This window comes from Simochromis diagramma, unplaced genomic scaffold (assembly GCF_900408965.1).
Source record: "Simochromis diagramma unplaced genomic scaffold, fSimDia1.1 OVJJ01000705.1, whole genome shotgun sequence".
Taxonomy (NCBI): Eukaryota; Metazoa; Chordata; class Actinopteri; order Cichliformes; family Cichlidae; genus Simochromis; species Simochromis diagramma.
Window position 1 is genome coordinate 4,275,551 of NW_024387448.1, and position 23,197 is coordinate 4,298,747.

A 23,197-nucleotide genomic window follows, 5' to 3' on the forward strand; every position below is an offset into this window, starting at 1 on the left:
TCAGTCTGTGTGGAATGAATGTATTCATTTTACAACTTTCACTTTTTGAATGGAATTAGTGAAAAAAAGGAACTTTTTGATGATATTCTAATTATATGACCAGCACCTGTATTTTGTTAATGGCATGCGCTGTGTTCTTTTGTCAGGAGAGGTAGCCAAGCAGACGCACAACACACACAGCTCACAGTTGTGTATTTCTATATGTTGCAGGTGTGGAGATATTTCTAGATGTTCTGGAAGTGTAGTTTTTTCATTATTTGCTTTTGTGGTATAGTCCTATATTAGCTGTTAAATGGCATTTATTAATATGATTGGATTTGACTTTAAGGTTTGAATTATGGTATTTCAAAGCAGCAAAACATTGGATCCTGGTTAAGTTGTATTTGTTTGTCTGATTGTTGAATTGTTTCTGTATTATTTTGTGTATTTTTCTTATAAGATTCACAAGGGAAATGGCAGGACCACTAAGTTGCTTCCCAGAAGAAGATAGTCATAATAATACTTGTTTTTGTTGTGGTATAAAACTGTATTGCCTGCTTACAGGGTCATCCTTTTTGTGAAGCAGACCGCTGATTTACATCAAGGTCCAGCGTGCTGCAACTTGTCATTTCAACTGCTACAGCAAATGAAGTCTTTTAAAAGTTAGTCGTTCTCCTGTACTTCCTTTAAGAGAAGAAAACGAACACAGCAAGTACAAAAACCTTAACTCACCACTAGGTAAAGATCACCCTGAGTGGCTTTAACTTGCATTATTCAATATTACAATATTGACCAAATAAATATTATGTTTTATTGCAGCTTGAAAAACTAATGGCCTTGGCTACAAACCAGTGCTGCTTTCTGGGAAGAAGAGCAAAAAAGGAGAAATCAGATGTGAAATATTAACCCCTGGCTGCAGACTTACAGCCTTTGTCAAGGAATCCCTTCAGAAGATGTGCTGATGTTATCAGTACTGTTGTGAAGGTAAGATTCAGATCCTGCATTTTTAAAGTTATGATTTATGTTTTTGGTGTAAAAAAAAAAAAAGTTTCTTATGTTTACCTGTTAGAAGACGATTTTAATGTAAAACCAGAAATTAAATCATCAATTCTCCCATTTTCACATAAGCCATCTTTAATGTCCTCTTCTCTGCCACTGTCACCAGAGTATCCAGCTTTATGCCAACCACAGAGCCAGCCTTGTTGATTAGTTTTTCCAGCCTGGATGAGTCCATCTTTGCTGTGCTGCTCCCCCAGCACACCACAGCATAGAATAGTACTCCAGCAACCGCCAACTGGTAAAACATCCTCGGGAGCTTCCTGCAGATGTTGAAAGACCTCAGTCTCCAGAGGAAGTACAGTCTGCTTTGGCCTTTTTTATGCAGGTGCTGCGTTTTGCATGACCAGTCCAGTTTGTTGTCCACCCACAGCCCGAGGTATTGTACTAGTTGACCACCTCCATCTCCTCTCCCTCTATCTGAACTGGCAGTGGACCTGGTCTGGACCTCCTAAAGTCCACAACCAGTTCCTTGGTCTTTGAGGTGTTGAGTTGCAGGTGGTTCGTGGGACTCCATGTAACAAAATTCCTCACAAGCCTCCTGTACTCCTCTACCTGAGCACCCTGTGGTGCTCCTGTGCTGCTGACCACAATGTCAGCCCTGATGTCCTTCAGCCTAATGTACTGTGGTCTGTTGGTGAGATTGTTGGCGATCCAAGCAACCTGGCAGGGGTCCACCTGCATCCTGTTCAGCTTTTCCTGGAGCAGACGGGGCCCTCAAAGGCACTCAAAGTCAAGAAACAGGATCCTGACTGCGCCTTTTCCCTTGTCCAGGCGTGAGCGGGCTGTGCTGCTTTCATCTCCTCTGTCACTTTGCTCCAGAAGGCCTCCTTCTTCATGTTGAGGACAGCTTTGACTTCCTGTGTTACCCACGGTTTGTTATTAGGATAACACCGTACCACCTTAGCAAGGGCGACCGCATCCACACAAAAGTTGACATAATAAGTATGACAGTGTGTCGCCTCCTCTATGTCCTCACCATGTGGGATCAGAAGCACATCCCAGTCTGTGGTGTCATAGCAGTCTCTCAGAGCATCCTCCTTTTCTGGGGTCCATCTCCTAATGGAGCAGGTTGTGACAGGCTGCCTTTGGATGAGGAGTCCAAAGGCAATCTATCTATTGTATTGTCATCATACCCTGCAGAATTAGAGACGGAGCAGCCGGGCTATGTAAAAAGCGTAAGGGGGCGTGTTCGCGGTCATGTCCAGAGACGCTCCACCACGAGTTACTACTGAGCAGACTCTGGCTCCAAAAGTGGAACATGGCAGCGCCCACAAGCGGGATATTTTGGCTTCATTTTCGCACAATGGGAGGAAGTGCTGTCGCATCGTTCATCTTTTTATACAGTAATTGGTTAGGACCAATCAGCCAAACAGCAATCTTCTCCTTAAGAAATTTCAAAAATATACAAAACAATATATATAACTTCATAAGTCGAGAAAAATAAAATCCAGAAAAATCATGTCGCTTTTCAGATTCATGATTCTTTCGGTTGCATCATAAAGATGTTTCAAGTTCAAGTTTATACACTTAACCTTAAGTTGAGGTCTTTCATGTTTCTTTAACAAAAAAAATCCCTATTCAGAAATCTCTCTTCTATATGATGGTATGTGTGTGGAAATGTGTATGCGTGTCTGTGTGTGTACAACGGACCACACAGCAAGCATTTGTTTGGCCTGCTAATATGGCGCCTCGAGCAAAAATCCTGGCCACGCCCCATCCCTTAAGATCCCGCTCCAAAGTCCTGTTAACCTACAGATCTACAAAGAAGACGCTGCACTTTTAACTCTGAGGGAGATGAAGAATGAGCCTATTTCCAAAAAAAGTGGAGTGTGTTCCTTTAAGTACTATATTGTATATATTGTCAAAAACTAAAGTGTACACACACACACACACACACACACACACACACACACATACCATCGAATGGAAGACAGATTTCTGAATGAGGATTTTGTTTTTGTTAAAGAGACATGAAAGTGTACATAAACAGTTGTTGTATCTTGTTTACTGTATCACTGACAGATAATTAATTTCAAAGTCAAGTTAATGCTATATTATAGTGAGATATTTTGTAATGTGAAATACTGTAAGCAAATGAATAAACAACCTCATTCTTGCTAGACCTTTGACTCAGATGTACATAAAACATTGTTACTTTTATTATTATTATTATTATTTCACTAAATATATTTTAAATAAATGATACTTTGATATACATTCTACTGTAAGGTTGTAAATGTATTTTCTTCACCCTAAAATATCTTTTGAAATGTATTTTGGTTTGAAACTAATAAAGATCACACTAAAGTGATGGTTCATCATAGAAAGGAAGGCCTTCTCTGAATGAGACAAACTCAGAATCTGTGTCTTTCTTTTCTGGTTTAGAGACTTCAGGAACTTATTTTTTTCCATATATGATGATGATCATGATGAATGAATTATGATCACATGGAAAAGATACAGTTTGTATGTTTAATAACATGAAATATTATTTCACATACCGGTAACTTCTTAGTTGTATACGGTAAGTGTTTAAAGTCAGTGACAGGTACTCAGAGATATTGTGCTCTCTGCTGCCCTCTAGGCCCAACAGACTGTCAAAACAATTTATTTGTATCTAATTATCATGCAGTTATAAGCATAATCTATGTACTATGTAGAGTACAGATCAGAGTAACATGCAGTACTGTAAGTGAAAGGCACTCTTGAGTTAAGAACACAGTATGGTATTTATTCCTCCCTCAGCTCCTTCCTCTCAGCTTGGCACCTATTCAGACACTCTTTGCACAGGAAGCTTTCTTTGACTAGGTAAAAGCTCTCTGAAATACTGACTGGTTTCTCAGTGGGTATCTTCTCAGCAATAATTGGATTCCTGTCCATCTTGATACTCTCCAGCTACAAGTGGCAGCCGGGGAGGCGGCTGAATCTGTTATCAGAAAGGCCAATGTGGCAGAGCTCCTTAATATATCTTAAGTCTATATACTGCAGAAATATACTAACCCTAAAGCTATAAAAACTATTGTTGTATGTGAAAAAAAAATGAAGATCCTTCAATCACTTTACTCTCTGGCTTAATTAGATACCCCCCTCTAGCGTATGTGTATTGTATGTTCTGGCTAATGCTTGTTTGTTTGTTTCTGGTACACAATTTCTGTAAGTACAAAACCTTTAATGCAATACTGTTTAATTTTACTTTTTATTTTATTTAAAGATTAAATAAAGATATTAAAAAAAAAAACTTGCACGAGATTAACGGCGTTTTTTGACATTTAGGTTCACACTCCACACCAGTTGGTGGCGGTAATGCACCATTTTGCTGTTTGCTAACCACCTATAAATAATATAAGGAAGAAGGAGCAGAAGCTCAACGTCGCCATGGCAAGCAGGAAAACTTCCCGGCCAAACCGAGACAGCGGGGACAAATACTCAGTACTATTACCCACCTACAACGAAAGAGAAAACCTGCCTTTAATAGTGTGGCTGCTTGTCAAGTATTTCGGGGAAAGGTGAGTTACTGGGAACTAGCAAAGGCTTTCCGCTTGTGCTAGCTAACGGTGGAAGTCAATGATGAGCTGTCACTAAACTAGTGTCAGCTGCTCGGCTTCAATGGGTCAGTGTAGGATTTCAAGAATATAAGAGCTGTAAGGGTAATGTTAAGCTTACTTATTGCTGCCGTATTCTTATATTTCATTTGCCTTTTGTTTTTGTTTTTTTGCAGTGGTTTTAACTACGAGATAATTGTTATTGACGACGGAAGCCCAGATGGGACACTGGCGGTGGCAGAACAGCTTCAGAAAGTCTATGGGGAGGACAAGATCGTAAGTATTAAAGCCGTAAAGATAGATATGTTACTTTAAGAAGTACCAACAGTACATCACGAAAGTTAGATACATTTATGAAATAAGAGCGCATTTTATATGTCATAACGTTGTTTTGCTTGGGAACTATTTGCCATAGTATTTACTGTCCATGCCAAAGGATTTACTTAAACTATTTTGTGTTTCAGCTGCTACGACCAAGAGCAAAAAAATTAGGCCTAGGTAAGTATTAAACTATGTCAAAATGAGTGTGTAAGCTTTAGTACATTTTGTTATCTGCTCATAAGAATGTTTGTCTTGCTTTCAAAGGCACTGCCTACATCCACGGCATGAAGCATGCTTCTGGGAACTTCATCATCATAATGGATGCAGATCTTTCCCATCATGTGAGTGCAGCATGTTTCAGTCATACTGTCTGTGTTCGTCTTTTAACTGCTTGACGACAGTAAGTGGTAAAATTCTACATGTCTAGCTTACAGTCTCAATATCAACTCTTAAGGTTATCTTTCTGATTAAGAGGTTAATCGTATATCAGCAGTTACTTCTTTTAGATCGGCTGACAATTCGTTACTATTCCCTAAAGCAGGGGTCTCAAACTCGCAGCCCGGGAGCCACTTGCGTCCAGAGATGGGCAGTAACGCATTACCTGTAACGCGTTACAGTAATCCGATTACTTTTTTCAAGTAACGAGTAAAGTAAGGGATTACTTTTGCAAAAACGGTCATTAGATTACCGTTACTTTCCCGTAGGAATGCTGCATTACTGCGTTATTAAAACCGTGATTTTTTTTGCGAGAATGTCTCATGACAGTGACATAAGCGAGTGCGACGTTCGTGACAACAGCTGTGTGCAGATCAACAATGGATAACATATCGAGTGCGGGAGAGAGTATGAGCATGCAGCGTTTAAAGCGTGGAAGTACTGACCTTACTTTAAGTTTGATTCCATAAAAAGTGACAAAAACATTAGCGTCCATTGTGCATGGGAAGAAAACTTCTTTTTACAGCGAAAAAAAACCCCTAAACTTCCAAGCAAGTACCGAATGCGCTACCATGTAATGGGAAACTCACGGAGAAACTCGCAGATTCTTCCACTGACCGCTGCGGCACACCTGCACCAGGGCAAACCTCCGCCTAACCTACTCCTGCTTTACAGGTGAAAATAGAGCAAAAGGACCGCTAGTCTTTGACTTTATTTATTTTCCGCTGTGTTTTACTTGCATCTATTTGAAAGAATTAAAAAAATAATAATAAAAAAAAATAATAAAAAAATATTTTATGTGCTGGAATGTGCAGAAAATAGGTTTAAATATTAAACAAATTTCTTCCAGTCAGTAAATGTTGCATATAATTAAATTTTTGCTTGATGCATAAAGTTAAAAGACTAAAACTAATAAAACAAGTTTTTAAAAAGAGACTTTTTCATTTGATTACATTTTGTATGATGGATTATGTAGAAAAAGTTGAATTGGGCTGAAAGATCTATCGCTTTATCACCTATTCAGGTTCGTGTTTTTAAAAAGTAACTAAGTAATTAATTACTTTTGAAAATAAGTAATCAGTAAAGTAACGGGATTACCTTTTTGGGGGAAGTAATCAGTAGTTAGTTACTGATTACTTTTTTCAAGTAACTTGACCAACACTGCTTGCGTCCCACGTCACCCCTACTTGCGGCCCCGTATATTGACGTGAAGAAATATAATGCAGTTTGGCTCTTGAAGTTACTGTTTGTTGTTGAGTGTTAATATAATAAGTTTTTTAAAAACCAAAAAACTATTGGGGCAATCGTGACTCAAGAGTTGGGAGTTCGCCTTGTAAGGTTGCCGGTTCGAGTCCCGGCTTGGACAGTCTTGGTTGTTGTGTCCTTGGGCAAGACACTTCACCCGTTGCCTACTGGTGGTGGTCAGAGGGCCCGGTGGCGCCAGTGTCTGGCAGCCTCGCCTCTGTCAGTGCGCCCCAGGGTGGCTGTGGCTACAATGTAGCTTGCCATCACCAGTGTGTGAATGGGTGGATGACTGGTTGTGTAAAGCGCTTTGGGGTCCTTAGGGACTAGTAAAGCGCTATATAAATACAGGCCATTTACCATTTAATATGCAGACAACAAGAGCGAGTATAAACATGTTCAGGGATTGATTGACTGTGTTAGTTCAGTGAGAGAGTTATTTGTAAAGAAAACAATTTTCACTAGCACTGAAGAACTAATGTGTGAACTTATGTCTGCTTATTTGGTAGGTCAATGAAGGGCTAAAAAAATGTGTATTCACATTTGCAGTTTTGTCTTGTTACACAATATTTGAAATTTAAAAAACAAACAAACGAAACACTACATTCTCAGAAATATTTGTGGGTGTTTTCAGGTTTGTTTGTTAGTGTACTACTTGAAGACTAAAGTGGCCCTCCAATGAAATGACCGTACCAGCAGTGGTCCACAGCTCATTTAAGTTTGAGACCTGCCCTGAAGCCTAAAACGTCAATTGTTCTTACCTACAACCAGCAAGATACCAGGTTACTGGTATACATTCTGCCATTTCTAATGTGCCTAAAATGTTATGTACAACATGTTCTCTGTCTGCTATTTCTTGTCAGCAATAATCTTAATGTTTTTCTTTTCCATTTCAGCCCAAGTTTATCCCAGAGTTTATTCAGTAAGTGTCTCTGAATTCCCATTTCCTATATTTTTATTTCTGTAGAGCCAGACTTACCTGGCTGGATTTTAGGGACCAATGCCAGTGGTGATTTACAGGGAATAAAGAAAGAATCTACAGTTGTGAAACAGGGGGGGAAAGGCTGGGATATGGTGGACTGAAAATCAGTGGTGACAGAACTGCAAACACTGATGAAATATGAGGAAACTTGGATTTTTTTTTTTTTTTTTTTAAATTCTAATCATCATCAACATATGAGAAGTCAAGGTAGCACTTGAATGTCTACAGACACCAGTGAATCTGTGTGCATGGCTGCATGTTTTGTTTTTTTTTGTTTTGTTTTTTTGTTTTTTGAATGCCAATGATTTTTAGGCTACATTTAAGGTGGTTACACCCAAATATTCACTTCTAAACTTCTCAGAATTTTACAAATTATGTTTTGGCACAACTCCAATAGGCACCAACAACACAAGCATGATGGAGAGGTTCAGCTGAATAACTGAAATCCATGTAGGTGTGATGTAGCAGTGAGCTGTGTGCTGCAGCAGCTACAGCATTTTGAATTTAATCACAAATTCTGCTTTAGAGTAATGTGCGCTCTGCCTTTATGTGAAGCCAATGCTCATCTACATTCTTTCTAATGGCCAGCAGGGGGCAGTTCTTTTGGATGCAAAAAGACTTGCTTTTGTACTGGGTCATAGGAAACCAAGCCTCACTGTCTGCATGTTGTGTATGAAAAGAGTAAAGTGTTGGTTCAGGTAACATATGTTGATACATACAGTCATAGAATAGCAAACAAGTGTTAATGTTAGACATAACCTGAGTAAATATAAAATAAATAAATAAATTGTTTGTTGATCGGACGGATGTAGAGGAAAAAAAACAAAAAGAAAAACCTTGCACAGCACTGTTTGTCTGTCATAGCTCAGTATCAGCCAAATATTTCAGCTAACAAATACTAAATCAGCTCCAAGAGATTAATATTTGTTCAGTACCTCTGCCTCGGATGACAGTTTTTAGTGTCTTTCCTTTATTTCAAATACCTTTTTGTTTTTGTTATGTCAGGAAGCAGAAGGAAGGCAATTACGACCTGGTTTCTGGTACTCGATACCGAGGGAACGGAGGGGTTTACGGCTGGGACCTTCGCAGGAAACTCATCAGGTCACTACGGGTTAACACTTTGTAATCAGTTTCCACTCACCTAATAGGCAAGAGGCTGACGTTTTATATTTCTTCATTATTTTTTTTTTCTCCTCCCCTTCCTCCTCTTGTTCACAGTCGGGGGGCCAACTTTTTGGCTCAGGTGTTGTTGAGACCTGGTGCTTCAGATCTCACAGGCAGCTTCAGGTAATTGGTGTTACTGTTGTGATGCTGTGAATTAAGTGCTACTGACTCTTACATTAGAGCTGTATTTTCTTTCACTACTGCTGTGTTTATTTATTTTTTTTGTTATTGTTTATTTATTTTATTTATTTTCCTCCTCTGACTGACTTCAGACTATACAAGAAAAAGGTGCTGGAGAGTCTTGTTGAGCAGTGTGTGTCCAAAGGCTACGTCTTTCAGATGGAAATGATCGTCCGAGCCAGACAACTCAACTACACAATCGGAGAGGTGAGTGTTTATTATTGTGTTTAATTTTCAGGTAGTTCAGTGTGAGAGAAATCATTTGTGTGTGTGGATTAAAAATTGGGGATTAAAGAAAATGTGGGTTTTTTTGTCATTCATGTCTTTTGAGTGCTTTTTTCCTCTTTATTTTATGCTAATAGAAAAATGAAAAAGCAGGCCAAGAAAACGATTTGATTCTCATATTTAATCAGTCTGATTTGTGTGAGCAGGAAGCTGCTGACTTGTTTAAAAAAAGGAGTAATAAGTATCTCTCTCTTTTTTTTTTTTTTTTTTTTTTTTTTTTTTTTTTTTTTTTTTTTTATAAATGATTTACAGTTTTTGGCTTGCTATTAGGAGCTTTAAAACTGCATTCTGCTTCATTATTCACTTTTAGAAGTGCTGTAATAAATTTTAAAACCAGTCTTTAGGGCAATTTCACAGCTTTGTCTGTGTCCAGACCACATAGCTTCAAAACCAATATGCGTATATGGGTCATATACACACAGAAATAGACTTCATAGCATGTTTGAGACTTTTTTTTTTTTTTTTTTTAAATATAGGATAGAGGAGCAATTTAAAAAAATAAAATAAAATAAAATCTGCATTAAATATCCTATTAGAGCAGGTGTAGCTTAAAAGCCACTACTCTTGCTAGAAGGTATACAGTGACATTTACGGGTTAGTCAGATGACAGTCGCTCTTTTTCTCTGGCTCGATGACTGTGGTACTCATGCTGAAAACACTGTGTCCTCACTGATTTGTTTTACTTATAATATGCTTTAATTGTGATAGAAAGTCTCTCTTTATTTTATTTATTTATTTATTTATTTTTAGTCTGTGCTTTTGTTGTTACGTACTTTTGGCTATTTATTATTTCCCTAGGGATTTTCACAGTGGATAGAAGTGCATGAGTTCTACAGCAGAGGGGTATACTATGAAACAAGTTCAATACAGCCAGCTTTCATTGTGTTAACTAGTGTGAAAAAAATCTAAAACTGCTTTCAGCGTGCTCACATAAAACGAGGTGTTTGACACGTCATGTGACTCTTCTGCTTACAAAGATCCCTTTGAATAACATTATTAGATGATGATGATAAATTGATCATTTAAAATCTATAAAAACATAAGAGTGAAATGCAGCACTGTTGCAGATAATTAATGCTGTAGAAGTTATTAATCTTGGGATTTAGTGCACAGAGCAGTAAAATAAACCTTTTAATTTAAGGGAATTATTTTAATGATGAGTGCGCCTTCGGTGCTGCTGTTTACTTCTGTTTTCTAGTAGCTGCAATTCCAGGAGTGTAAAATAGTTAGCAGTAGATGAGAATCAAATATAAAAATATTTAACTCCAAATTAATACATGCATTAATTCATTCCCATAACATGCACATAGGAAATGTGTTCTATATCCATAATAACTACTCTCAGCTCCTCCAATGTCATACAGAGTCACTGCAGCTTGTAGCTCCGCAATATGTGATTCGGCAGTTTTCTTTCCTAACACAACGAGAGCGGGATTTGAGTCTTTTGTTCAGCCTTTTTCCTGTTGAACAAGTGTGTTAACTGCTACACTGTGAAGTCACCCAAGCAGAGGATCTATATTGCACTTAAAACATGACGTGAATAATAGAATCTGTGAAAATTTCCAGCAGTTTTAAACCGAAACCCTGAACACAACCCGCTCCCAAGCAGGTTGTGTGTTCAGCATAAGTTACCATGGTGATTTAGCCAGGTAAAAAGAGATCCACTTTCACCCACAGAAACCTCAGACTTTAAGCTCCAGATAGCTTGCTAAGAACTTGATTTTCCCTCTTATTACACCCCTCAAGAGTGCAGTAACTTGTACACTCCTTGAGGCTGACTTTGTGCCTCCTTCTGGTATCAAACCCATGATGTCCACACTATGGAGTCACTTCCTGTAGTTTAGGTAAAGTTAAATATTATCTCAGTGTTCATACAAGAGTGAAAACACATATAAGATCCCTTGAAAAATTATATAATGAAACTAAAAAAATATATGAAAGTAATGAGAAAGTGGCCACGTTCATGAGTAAATAATATGTTTTTACTATTTCTCTTCTATATGGGCACCTACAGACAGTTTTCTAGATATGAATAAAGTCTGCTTTTAAGCTAAAGGAAGTGTTCAGAGTAAATTAAACTAATGTTAACTCTTCTCTTAACTAGTGAATCCTCTGATTTTTTTTTTTTGATTTTTTTTTTTTTCTTGTAAAACAAATCTGTTGTTCTTCCAACAGGTACCCATTTCCTTTGTGGACCGAGTTTATGGAGAGTCCAAACTAGGAGGGAATGAGATCGTATCGTACGCAAAGGGACTGCTCATGCTTTTTGCCACAACATGATCAGTTTGTAAAATCCACAGGCCTGTAGTCTTACTGTGTTTAATACAGTTCTATCAGAATTGTAATGAGGAGGGGGAAAAAAACTCCACTTGCCTGTGGTCAGACAGCAACATGACAGCAAATACCAAGGGAGACGTCTCTCCCTGTTAGGTGTAAATATAAAAGAAGTCCCTGTCAGTAGACCTTTAAGAATACAAAAGAAACATAGTGCTTTACATTCCCATCATCCTCTTTAATTAGTTTCTGGCAAAGCGTCTCATTATTCCCGGCCCAGACAGCTGACGGAACTCTGCATTAACAAGCTGTCACATGACTTAAAGTGCACACTGAAGTGCTCCACCTATGATTGATTGTATAGAATTAAACTGTTTTTTATCACTGGCCTTGAGATTTTTTTTCCTTTTGGGATGCAGGCAGCTTCTCTTACTGATGTTCTTTAAGGAGTTTAAAGCCTGAAATAAACCTGATTGTTTATTAATATTTTGGACACAGAACCTCCAAGATTTTTCAGTAAATTGGCTTTTTCCTGATAATTGTTGTAGTAGTGACTCTATACGGCCCTTATGGAAGTTTAACTCTGTCATTCTCAACAAATAAATATTTTTCTTCCCATTTCTTCATTGCATATTAGGGGGGAAAAAGTTCCATTTGTAGATTGTTTACTGGTTTTCAGATTGCTGTAAATGCATTTAATCACAACACCATTAACCTTTTGGATTCCACTGTTATCACGCGAGTCTACTGACAAGTCTGCGTGTATTAGCAGAATGCTACCATTTAAAGGACAAAATGAGTTTCAGTGTAAGAAAAAGTCAAGGACATAAGTTGTTTCATTATGGAGAATGTCGCCAGTGCCCCCTGCAGGGCCCCCGCTGAATTGCGACCAATTCCTGAACAACGGAGTTAACGGGAGGTGGAGTAACTACATCCAAACTTTTGGACCACCCTACAGTAACTCCGACCGTGTTCTCTTCAGAGGGTTAGGCTGATGAGGAGTTGATCAGTGATGGTGTTTGGCCACTGAGTAACCTTTTCCCTTGTGTTATTTAAATTTCAAGTAAAGAAATTATTTTGTGTTTTATTATTTTGTGTTGGTTTCTTTGTTTTTACAAACATAACACTCATCATCCATATTTCCGTATACAGTTGGTCCTGTTAAAGAGGGACTATAAAAAAACCTTTACCAAGTCTCTTCGAAAGTGTAGGCTTTTTTTTTTATTAGTTAAAAACTCGAGTTGGGTTTCACATGCATAAAATCAAGAACTGTGTACACTGATCACAGCTCTGAGTGGTTCAATACTGTTGATCGCACATGTGGCTTTATTTTGAATCCGATATATAAAGAGAAGTAATTCTGGACCTCACTGATGTTTGAACCCCAGCTCTAAAACTACTTATTTAAACTGAAAACAGAAGCCAGATGTTGTGTCTCACCAGAGGCTTACCCAGACATATGGTAAGTAATAAGGTTCATTGCTGGCCTTGAAACAGGAGTTTGGGGCATTCAATTATATCTCATAGCTCTCCCCACTACGCTTTTACATACTGCTCCTGAGACTTTAATGGTCAAGCCTCTACAGCTCTGATATGCTAAATGGTATAAATGTGCTTTAACTGGAAGAACACATTATTATTATTGCGTCTGCCCCTTGAAAACTAGCTCATAATGAACAACCCATTCCACAGCCTCAGCCAGTCAGGAGACTGAACATCAACACTTGACATTAAATATCACATGCAAGGCTGGCAAGCAGCTGCTGTATTGCATTGCCCTCCACAGCAAACCTGAATACAATAGAGTGGCATGAGTGTGAGTGACAGCGATGATGGGGTGAAAAGGTAGGATGGGCAAAAATCCACCCGACCTGATGGAGAACTTTTGCCTCACTTTATCCATGTGAATGCAGTGACACTCTGGACTGAGTGCTGATAACAGAACTATTCTTTGGAGCAGCCTTTCTCCTGGCACTGTACAGGAAAGTAGTCCCGGCCACTTCGGTAGGCTCGGGCAGCTATAGTACAGCGCCACCTAACGTTGCCTCAGTCGTTCATGGCACTCCAGCTGAGTGCTGAGGCACTGTGTTCATCCGTCCCTCCACAAGGGAGGGGATGGGGTGGGGGACGCCAGATGTAGCCAGAATGCGCGTGCGCACTACTCCGGTGGAAACCTACTCCGGTAGGACGCCCGCTATCGGTGAGTTCCCGCAAATACTGTGTTGGGTTGTTTACCCCACAGAGTCAGACACCGACACCAAATGCCTGCCGCAGGGTCTGATAGACGACACGGGTTTTCCTTTGAACATACATTTGGTTAATTGGTTAAATTGATTGACAGACCAATCAAGAGTTTCTAATGAGCCGGCCTCGCGAGGCTCTCACAATTTATGCTAATCAAGTCGATGTCACTTCCGCCCCTTTTATTTGCGCCATTTTGGATAGGGCAGTTTCTAGGCTGAATGTGTATTGTCTGTCAGAGAAGAGAATGGGCAAAGCGTTATCGGCTAACAGGCACTCGTAGGTAGAGTTAAATGCGATTTATTTGAACGAGTAGTTGTTCCTCAAAAACAAGGCATGTGCCCACCCTCACCACTCCAGGGAATGGAGCTTTTAATTGTCTAATGAAGCTGCAAGGCTTTTCGCTCCCGTTGGCCGACCGGAGGGAAGAGGATAGCCCTTGTCGGCGAGGGACAGTCGGGTTTGGAGGATAGACTCGCGGTCGGTCGACTCGTTCTTCTGGCGAAGCAAGCTGTCACCTTAAAGGATATTGGCGGAGATATCCTTGCAAGTGAAAGTGTCTCTACATCGCCTCAGCCATCCTGAGGTGACACATTTCACTGAGACGGGAGCACTGGATGTGAACGCAGGTAAACTTGTCTGTCTTAGTGTTCGGCGTTACCCTGAGGGAGTGAGAGTTTGCTGTTAGCCGTAGCTACCTGCGCTGATGCGGTGGGTGGCGATGAACTACAGCTAAGGTAACTTGGCTGTCGATATTCTGTTACTCCCTGTAAGGGGCGCAAGCTCAAGTTGAATTACTTGTCCAGTAGGTTTGTTTATAGCAGCCAACAAAAACTAAATGCAGACAGGTGTTGTTTGTGGTTAAATAAGGGTACAGAAGGCGGAACTATTATTATTATTGTTATTATTTCAGCCAGTGTTGTTGGTGCGAGTTTGGCTAGCCTAGCATGCTAACTTAGCGCGGTGTGTCCCCATTCTTTGTCAGTGACAGCATCTCCCTGCCAAATCGATTTGGATTTTGCCAGATGTTTATCACTGACACCAGCGTGGACCCAGCGCACGATTTATTTGTCTCCGTCGCTCATGACGCCGGGCTTGCTGGTCTTTGATGCGAAGAAGGCTCCTGATGTAGAAAGAGTAGCTGTATTACTGGACACAGAGTTGTCTTCAACCCGGTATAGGCTGTGCATTTTACTTGTCTACAGCCGTACCGGAGATCATGCGGGTTTGCATTTGAAGCCTCAGAGATGATTAGAGCGTGATCAGAGGTCAGCCAGGTGAGAAGAGGGTTGTGATGCACTAGTAACGCTGAGAGGATGGCTGTCACTTGACTGGGACAAGAGTCAGGTTATGATCAGGAAATATCAGCCTCATATACATCTGTAAGAGCAAGTGCTGCAGGCAAGCATCAAGTTCAATGATACAACTGTGCATTGAAAGCTTGAAAGCATCTCAAACTTTTTCTGGTGTCAGAGTGGACATGGATGTCACCAGAAGCTTCTGCCCTCATCCCTACATTGAATGTAGAAGTGTAAACAGCAGTTGGGAGACAGGTTTTTGTGTCCTGGTGAAGGACTGAGTGAGGAATTCTGTGGTTGAAGGCTTGAAGGCCTCCTGTTTTCTTCTTTTTTTTACACCACCATGATTGGGTAGGGGGGGCCTTTTTCTTCTCCCTGATCTGAGAAAAGCAGAGAGCTGCCTCCTATTGCCTTTCCTTCCTTTCCTCTTCCTTCTCTCCCTCCCTTCCCTCCTACTCAGCCTCTCTTGTTTCTTTTTTTTCTTTTTTCTTTTTTTGCTCCTTTTCTTACCCCCCCCCCCTTCACTTCTATCCATCGCCCACTCTCTCACCCTCTTCCATTTTCTCTCTCCCCCTTCAGCCTCTTCCCCGCCTTTCCTCACCCTCCCCTCTGAGCCTGTCTGTCCAACCTCCCTGCCTCCCCATCCCTTCCCCCTCTCCACTTCCGTCGCTCACTCTGTCCTCTCTGCTTTCCTATCATCTCTCTCCTCACACTCCTTCTACCCTCACTCACTCCCCCACCCTGCCTCTCACTCTCCCTCCTCCTTCTCCCTGCTCCCTCACCCACCACCACCTCATCCTCTCACACTCGCCCTCCCCCTTCCCTGATTTCTCTCGCTCCTTCTGTCCCTCCCCTTCCTCCCTTCCTACCCCCCCCCCCCCCCACTCCCCTTCTCCCACTGCAGACATATTGTAGAGGCTGCTGCTGACTCAATAGGAGGCGCCATTCTGTGATGGTATTGCGAGGCAGGGAGGAGAAAAAAGGGGGCAGGCAGAATATAGGGAGGCTTACATAATGGAATTCCTCTCTAGCGCCATCTACAAGTAATGGGCGGAAGCAGGATAGAGACACATAGAGGGGAAGTGGGCAGGGGTGTGTGAGGTTTGCACTCCCTTTTGCTCAGTTCCCACTGTAAGACCAATGTGAGGCAAGTAGAACTGTGGGGCTGCTGGGCGGATTGACAGAAAGGTCTCCTCACTGGACCAACAGATGGTAGAATCCACAGCCCCACTCAACTTGCGTTTTCTAGAAGGGGAAATAAGCTGAGGTGTTCACAGGAATTGTTTGGGAATGTACTGTTTATTGTCGCTGAGCTGCCTTCATGCTGTTGTACATCAGTGACCTTTGACCTCAGTAGTTTGGAGCTTTGATTTGAGTAAATGCATCAGACTGTTTGGTAAATACATTAACAACACTTGTGTCCTTTGGCTGACTCACTTTATTGATAAGTGATATTGATAATAACAGCTGGGAGGATCTGTGTGCTTCTGTCTTTGCATTAGCAATGACACTTCTAACTCGTTGAGCTCTGGCTCGCCTGGTGGAAGTTGTATCCTGGCATCCATATGCATTCTTGTGCAAATGAATGAGATAAAGCAGGAACCCTGTTATGAAAAATCCCACAACTCGATGTCATAAGCTCTGCAGGGTAACATTTACATTTTGTTATTCTGGGGTCTGAAAAGGTTTTCTGGAAACATGTTTGCATCACCCTATTAACCTCTGTGAGAGAATAAAAGCTTTGCTGCTAGCTATTTCTGACAGAACTTGGTGGCATGTGTCAACGTAGAGAAAGCCCAAGTGTGAGTTATGAAAAAAAAAAAATCATTACAGCCGAATTCCATTTACCTGCTCCAGTTGTGTGGTTCTTCTATTGTTTGCCCTGGCCTACTGGGGTATTTTAATAAAGCAGAGCTATTGCTCAGAGTATTGCTAACACCTCATGTGTTTTTTGCCCTGTCAAGATGAGTGTCCTCTGTGGAAACTGCCATTGTAATTAAGACAGGGGTTAGTCTTAACTGAGTGACGAACATGCAGAAATTCCACAGGAAAAGTGAATCTTTTTAAGGACACAGGTTTAGTTGGGTCATTGAATTGTAGTGTCTTGCAGATGAGTCCATATAGTCACAATAAATCATATGAACATCTGCACAAAACTTTGCAGTCACAACTCGTTTCCATGTCTCAGTAAAGTGATAATAAAGTCAAAATAGAAAAAAAGACATTACTTTAACAGTTGAAAGCTGTGTTCTTCGTGTCTGAAAAGGAGTTTTGAACCCACAATCTTTTTTAGGATTTATGAAAGGCAGGTTACATCATGTAAACTGTGCATTTCAGCTAACTGTTTATTCCCTGACCTTTGGCTTCAGTTACCAGACACCTGTCCAAAATCTGCCCTGCACCTGTTGATAGCATGGATGTGTTTGTGTTTTCTGTTCAGGCAGGCAGAATGTTCCAGCTCCCCGTCAATAACCTGGGCAGTCTGCGGAAAGCAAGGAAAAATGTCAAAAAGGTCCTCGGAGACATTGGCCTGGAGTTCTGTAGAGATCACCTAGAGGTGAGTGTGCAGGCTTTGGTGTTTTTTACAGTTACACATGCAGCATCTATGTAGATAATTTCTTAAAGTATTAACTGGATTCTTAAAATAGTATTTTAAATATTATGATGGTAAGATTAGTTTACTCATTTTTTTGACATGTCATTTCATTTAGGAGAAAGATGATCCTCGTCATTAAAAAAACAGTGCAGTGGTCAGAAAAACATCTCAAACTCCACATGCCTCAGTCAGTATGTTAAAGTTCATAACACTACAACTAGGAAAAGATTGAGAAAGCTATGAGAAAGTCTCTTTTCTCTAAAGCAAATGCCTCACAACAGCTGTCTAGCACGGTGGTGGAGGGTTGATGATTTTGGCTTTTTTGCAACAATAGGACGTGGGCATCTTTCAGTCCCTTAGTCAGCCTTCAACTCCTCAATATACACCAACGTATTCTAGAGTCAAATCTGAGGCCTTCTGTCCAACTGTTAAAGCTAGGCAAAAACTGTGTCTTGATTCCTAGCAGAGCAGGAAATCTACAGCAGAATGACTTAAAAATAATAGAATCAAGGTTCTGCAATGGCCCACTCAAAGTCTCGAGCTTAACCCAGTTTGAAATGCAGCAGTGTGACTTTTAAGAGAGCTGTGCATAAATGAATACCCACTAACTTCAGTGAATTGAAGCAACAGTGTACAGAAGGGTGGGCGAAATTCATCTACAAATATGTAAAGGACTGAAAAAGTCACAATGAAAACAATAAATAAAAGTGTGTGCAAACGATATCAAAAGCATCACCAACTGAGTTCTTTAGACACAGTTTGCAGTTACGTCACTAACTGCTGCATGCAGCTTGTAAGTTTAGGTGTAGGAAGCATAAAAAAAACCTGCAAACTGTTGACCCTTGATTTTTTGTTTACTTTGTTAGTTCCCCCTCTAGCTACTGATGCAATACTGAGCAAGCTTTTTTCAGTCTGTACTGGACTAATATTGGGTCCAAATATCTGATTGGTAGATGATGATGAGAGACCTTAAAGTAAGTGTTTTTCAGATAACTGTAAAAGGGTGCAGTCACAGGTGTGAGTTACTTAAAATAAAATGGAAAACTCAAATCCTTCATCTAGTTAGTGTCTGATTGACATGCAAGAAGGCAAAAATAACTTCTCCATATATACGTATCTGTTTCATTCTTTGTCTTGTGACAGTTTCAAGTATTGTTCTGCTGAGTGATTGAATCTTTTCACTTATTTATGTTAAATTCTTTGTTTGCTAGGACTATAAAGACTTCACTCCTCCTGAGGTGTATATAAAGCACACGAGCTGGGAGGATGTCTGCATGTGGGAACCATCGCATACCAAAGCCCAGGTGTGTGACATGTAATCACAACTTCTTTTGCACATATTGTAATATATTACTGTGATTTTTCTTTTCCATTTTAAACACGTGTATAATATATAATTATAATGATTTGTTTAAATCACAAAAACAACCTTTTTTTTTTTTTTTTTTTTTTTTTTTGTCTCCTACCATCTCTCTCTCCAGGACTACCGCTCAAAACCTTTCTGCTGTTCTGGCTGCCTCTTCTCATCCAAGTACTTCTCTGCGTACAAAAGCCATTTCCGCAATGTACACAGCGAGGACTTTGAAAACAACATTCTGCTCAACTGCCCCTACTGTACTTACAATGGCAACAAAAAGACTCTGGAAACACACATTAAACTTTTCCACATGCCCAATAACACTGTGCGGCAGGGCCCCGGTGGTATGGCGGGAGCTGGTGGGATCATGATGAAGGACGGGCTGCTGAAGAGAAGCGGGGACAGTGTGGAACAGGCGGTGTACTACTGCAAAAAGTGCACCTACAGGGACCCTTTGTACAATGTAGTGCGAAAGCACATCTATCGGGAACACTTTCAGCAGGTGGCCCAGCCCTACATTGTGAAACCAGGAGACAAGGCTAATGCTCACAACGGTGGCACAGACGGTACTAACACGAACAACGTGAGCAGCAACCAGATTCACTGCAAGAAGTGTCTGTTTGTTCCACGGACCTATGAGGCACTAGTCCAACATGTCATTGAGGACCACGAGAGGATTGGTTACCAGGTCACTGCAATGATTGGACACACCAGCGTGATCGTCCCCCGTCCCAAACCCATCATCATGATGCCCCCAAAAACCCAAGGAGACAAAACCATCATTGGGATGGGCCCTAAAGGTGCAGTAATGGCTTCTACCAGGTCTCCTAGCTCACAGCAGCTGGGTCGACTTGTCATGGCATCAAAGACTGGTTTCAACTCTCAGAGTCTTCTGTCGGGATTGAAACACGATGCTATAGGATTAAAGGCTGGTACCACGCAGCCGTTCTCTATTGGCAGCCAGCAAGTTCGAGTTACTTTGCCCGGTAACGCCCAGGTTTCTGTGCCACAGCAGTCACACGCAGCAAAGCAGCTTATTTCTGGTGGCAGCCTACGGAGCCCAGTTATGCTCGGTGCTTCTTCCTCACTCAAATCAAACCCTCTTGGTTCACGTGTTCAAGCAGCAGCTACTACTGTAGCCTCTGTTACGGCTAAGAAAGGTGGCTCATCTGTCCTTGGCACATCCTATACCCAGAAGTGGAAAATCTGCACCATCTGCAATGAGCTCTTCCCGGAGAATGTATACAGTTCTCATTTTGAGAAGGAGCACAAAGCAGAGAAGGTGCCTGCTGTGGCCAACTACATCATGAAAATTCACAATTTCACCAGCAAGTGTCTCTACTGTAACCGCTATCTTCCCAGTGACACATTGTTAAACCACATGTTGATCCACGGTCTGTCTTGTCCACACTGCCGTGCAACCTTCAATGACGTTGAGAAGATGGTGGCCCACATGCGGCTGTCGCACCCAGATGAGAGAGTTGGCCCACGCACAGATTCTCCTCTGACTTTTGACCTCACTTTGCAGCAGGGTAATCCCAAAAACGTTCAGTTGATTGTTACTACATACAACATGAGAGATGCCCCTGAGGAGTCAGTGGCATTTCATGCTCAAAATAGCTCCTCTGTATCATCAGCCTTGTCTGCCTCGCTAATATCAGGTAAGAGGTTAATGCCTCAGCACCCACCCAAAACACCTTCAGGGGCTGCTGACAGTGTACCAGCAAAGATTGCCCCACAGGCATCTGTACCATACAAGAGGGATGTGGGCAAGACTTTATGTCCTCTTTGCTTCTCTATCCTTAAGGGCCCAATCTCAGACTCACTGGCCCACCATCTGAGAGAGAGGCATCAGGTTATACAAACAGTTCACCCAGTAGAAAAGAAACTGACTTACAAGTGTATTCACTGCTTGGGAGTTTATACAAGTAACATGACTGCCTCCACCATCACACTACATTTGGTGCACTGTCGAGGTGTAGGGAAGTCCCAGAATGGGCAAGATTGCCGGGCAGCCCATTCTTCTCGGGTCAGTCCGGCTCAGAGCAGTGCCCTCAAACGGGCCAGCTTTGATAGCTCTGAGGCTAGTGCACCAAAACGAAGGAGGCCAGGACCGCCTGGGGAAAGGGCCCACCCCAGGGATATCAATGGTCCGTCCGGATTTGTAGAAAACCCGGATGAACCTGTAGTCCTGGCACTTGACCCCAAAGGACACGAAAACCTGTCATACGAATCCAAGAAGGCATTTCTAACACAGTATTTCAGTCGAGCACCATATCCTACACAAAGGGAGGTGGAGAAGCTGGCAGCCAGCCTGTGGCTGTGGAAGTCTGACATCGCCAGCCACTTTGTCAACACAAGGAGGAAGTGCGTACAGGAATGTGAAACCCAGGGCGCCAGCGTGTTGCTTGGGTTCAGTATGCATGAGCTCAGCAAAGTTAGCCACGAGCTGGCGTTCGGTCAGGATGGCGTGTGCGAGGGCAAACGTGGCAAACGGCGGACATCTAGGATGCATATGGGACTATCGGAGCAGGCTCTGCAGAGACACAGGGAGCTTATAGCTGCTAATGGTGGCATAGCTCCACTACCAAAAAGAAAGCCAGCTGCGAATGTGGAAGATACTAAAGCAAAGCCATCTGCCCCAAATCCCAACAGTGCCAGCAAAGACCAACCCAAGACAATCAACAGCACCTTACCACAGAAAATGCCTCTAGACCTCTCCGAACCTATAGCTATCGACTCTGACAGTGAGGAGGAAGAGCAGCAGGAGGATAACAAGGAAGCAGAGGGAGAGGTACATCTCCATGGTAACCAGCAGCTTACTGGAGCTAAGGAAAGAATGGAACCAAGGACAAGGGCCAAGATTGTTTCAGATCTAGATGATCTCTCAGACGACGACGATGATGATGATGACGATGAGGATGACGACGATGAAGATGAAGGGGCGCACGTCGAGAATGGTTTTGGACCCACAGAGGGCTCAGGAAGACAGAGTGCTAAAGCAAGAGACACTCTACCCATCATCATTCCCAAGTTTGTCCCATCATCAGCAAGAAGCAGAAGAGACGCAGCCCAGCTGGGCAAGCAGCAGGTGTGACTGATAAAAAATCAAAAGACTCGCACACTCAAGTGAGGCACTTAAGATTTGATCGCCTCACCTGAACTGAAGGACACTGCACAGCAACACTAGGCATCTGTGAAGGAGGGAGCGACAAGGGAACTCAAACACAAGCCATCCAATGACTTCTAAGGGCAGCAGCTAGGACTCATGTAAAGATTTGTGAACAAAGTTTAAATGTTGTTTTTTTGTTTTGTTTTGTTTTCCCCCCAGAGCGGGGGAGCGAAGGTGTAAAGATACTGACGTTACACCAAACAAAGTTTTTTGCCTTCTATATACTTTAGTACTTTGGGGTGGAGTCCTAACGGTGATGTAGCCATTGAGCTTGGCTTAAAATACTGAGATGTTTTGAGGTCAGGCTTTGAAGCTGACCAACTAATCCATCATTTTTCATGTAGTTCTCCTCAGATAGGTAGTGTAAATTTGTACAGTCTTTTAGACATGTTTGGACACATGATGCTGTACATGTACTCTTAAATATTTGCTATTACCTGTGTGTAAGGTAGCCTCATATGTTCTACATTGGTATGCTTAACATACAATAGGTGTTGCTTTGGTGGCTGGTATTTTCTGGTATGTTTATTTTTTAACCAAAACTAGTTTCTTTGCAAAATAATATATCTATAAATAAACGAACAGTTTTTTGTTTTTTTTTTTTGTTTTGTTTTGTTTGGATTTTAGATATTTTAATTTTTAATGAATTCTTTTGTGGAATGATAGTGGAAAGCAGCATTTCAGCCACTTTTTGAAGCCTCTTGCTCCTTATCCCTGACTGTACTGTACTTGCCTTCTATTTTCACAATTTTCACTCGATGTTTTGCTCCCCCTTCAAGACTGGACAGTAATCAACAAATTGACATCCACAATAGTGAAAGCATTTTTTTTCCAAAAAAGATATTGTGTTTTATATGTGTTCTTTGAATTGTGTGTATTTGTTTTCATTTTCCACTTTAGCATTTATGAACAATAAAGTGCTGTAATTGTGCTTCTCAGACAGTCAAAGCGACACTGGTTTCTTTTTTCACATACTCGAGACTTTGAAGCTTTGAATGCATTTCTTCTTAAAAGGGATTTATTAAGCTTTATTTTCTGCCATATAATCTGACTGATGTAGAATTTTTAAG

At 41.3% G+C, this 23,197-nt stretch overlaps 2 protein-coding genes across 2 annotated transcripts; both read left to right on the forward strand.

The window, feature by feature from the left end:
• The first annotated feature begins 4,366 nt into the window (after positions 1-4,366).
• dpm1 (dolichyl-phosphate mannosyltransferase subunit 1, catalytic) lies at positions 4,367-12,081 on the forward strand. Its single transcript, XM_040013822.1, has 9 exons — positions 4,367-4,544; positions 4,757-4,856; positions 5,045-5,078; positions 5,166-5,242; positions 7,475-7,500; positions 8,566-8,661; positions 8,779-8,847; positions 8,997-9,111; positions 11,365-12,081. The coding sequence occupies exons 1-9, from the start codon at positions 4,414-4,416 to the stop codon at positions 11,467-11,469; spliced, it is 753 nt and encodes a 250-aa protein (XP_039869756.1). The 5' UTR covers positions 4,367-4,413; the 3' UTR covers positions 11,470-12,081.
• Positions 12,082-13,782: 1,701 nt separating this feature from the next.
• adnpb (activity-dependent neuroprotector homeobox b) lies at positions 13,783-23,058 on the forward strand. The gene is made up of 4 exons (XM_040013821.1): positions 13,783-14,333; positions 17,443-17,559; positions 18,810-18,902; positions 19,080-23,058. The coding sequence occupies exons 2-4, from the start codon at positions 17,452-17,454 to the stop codon at positions 22,050-22,052; spliced, it is 3,174 nt and encodes a 1,057-aa protein (XP_039869755.1). The 5' UTR covers positions 13,783-14,333; positions 17,443-17,451; the 3' UTR covers positions 22,053-23,058.
• Positions 23,059-23,197: the final 139 nt, after the last annotated feature.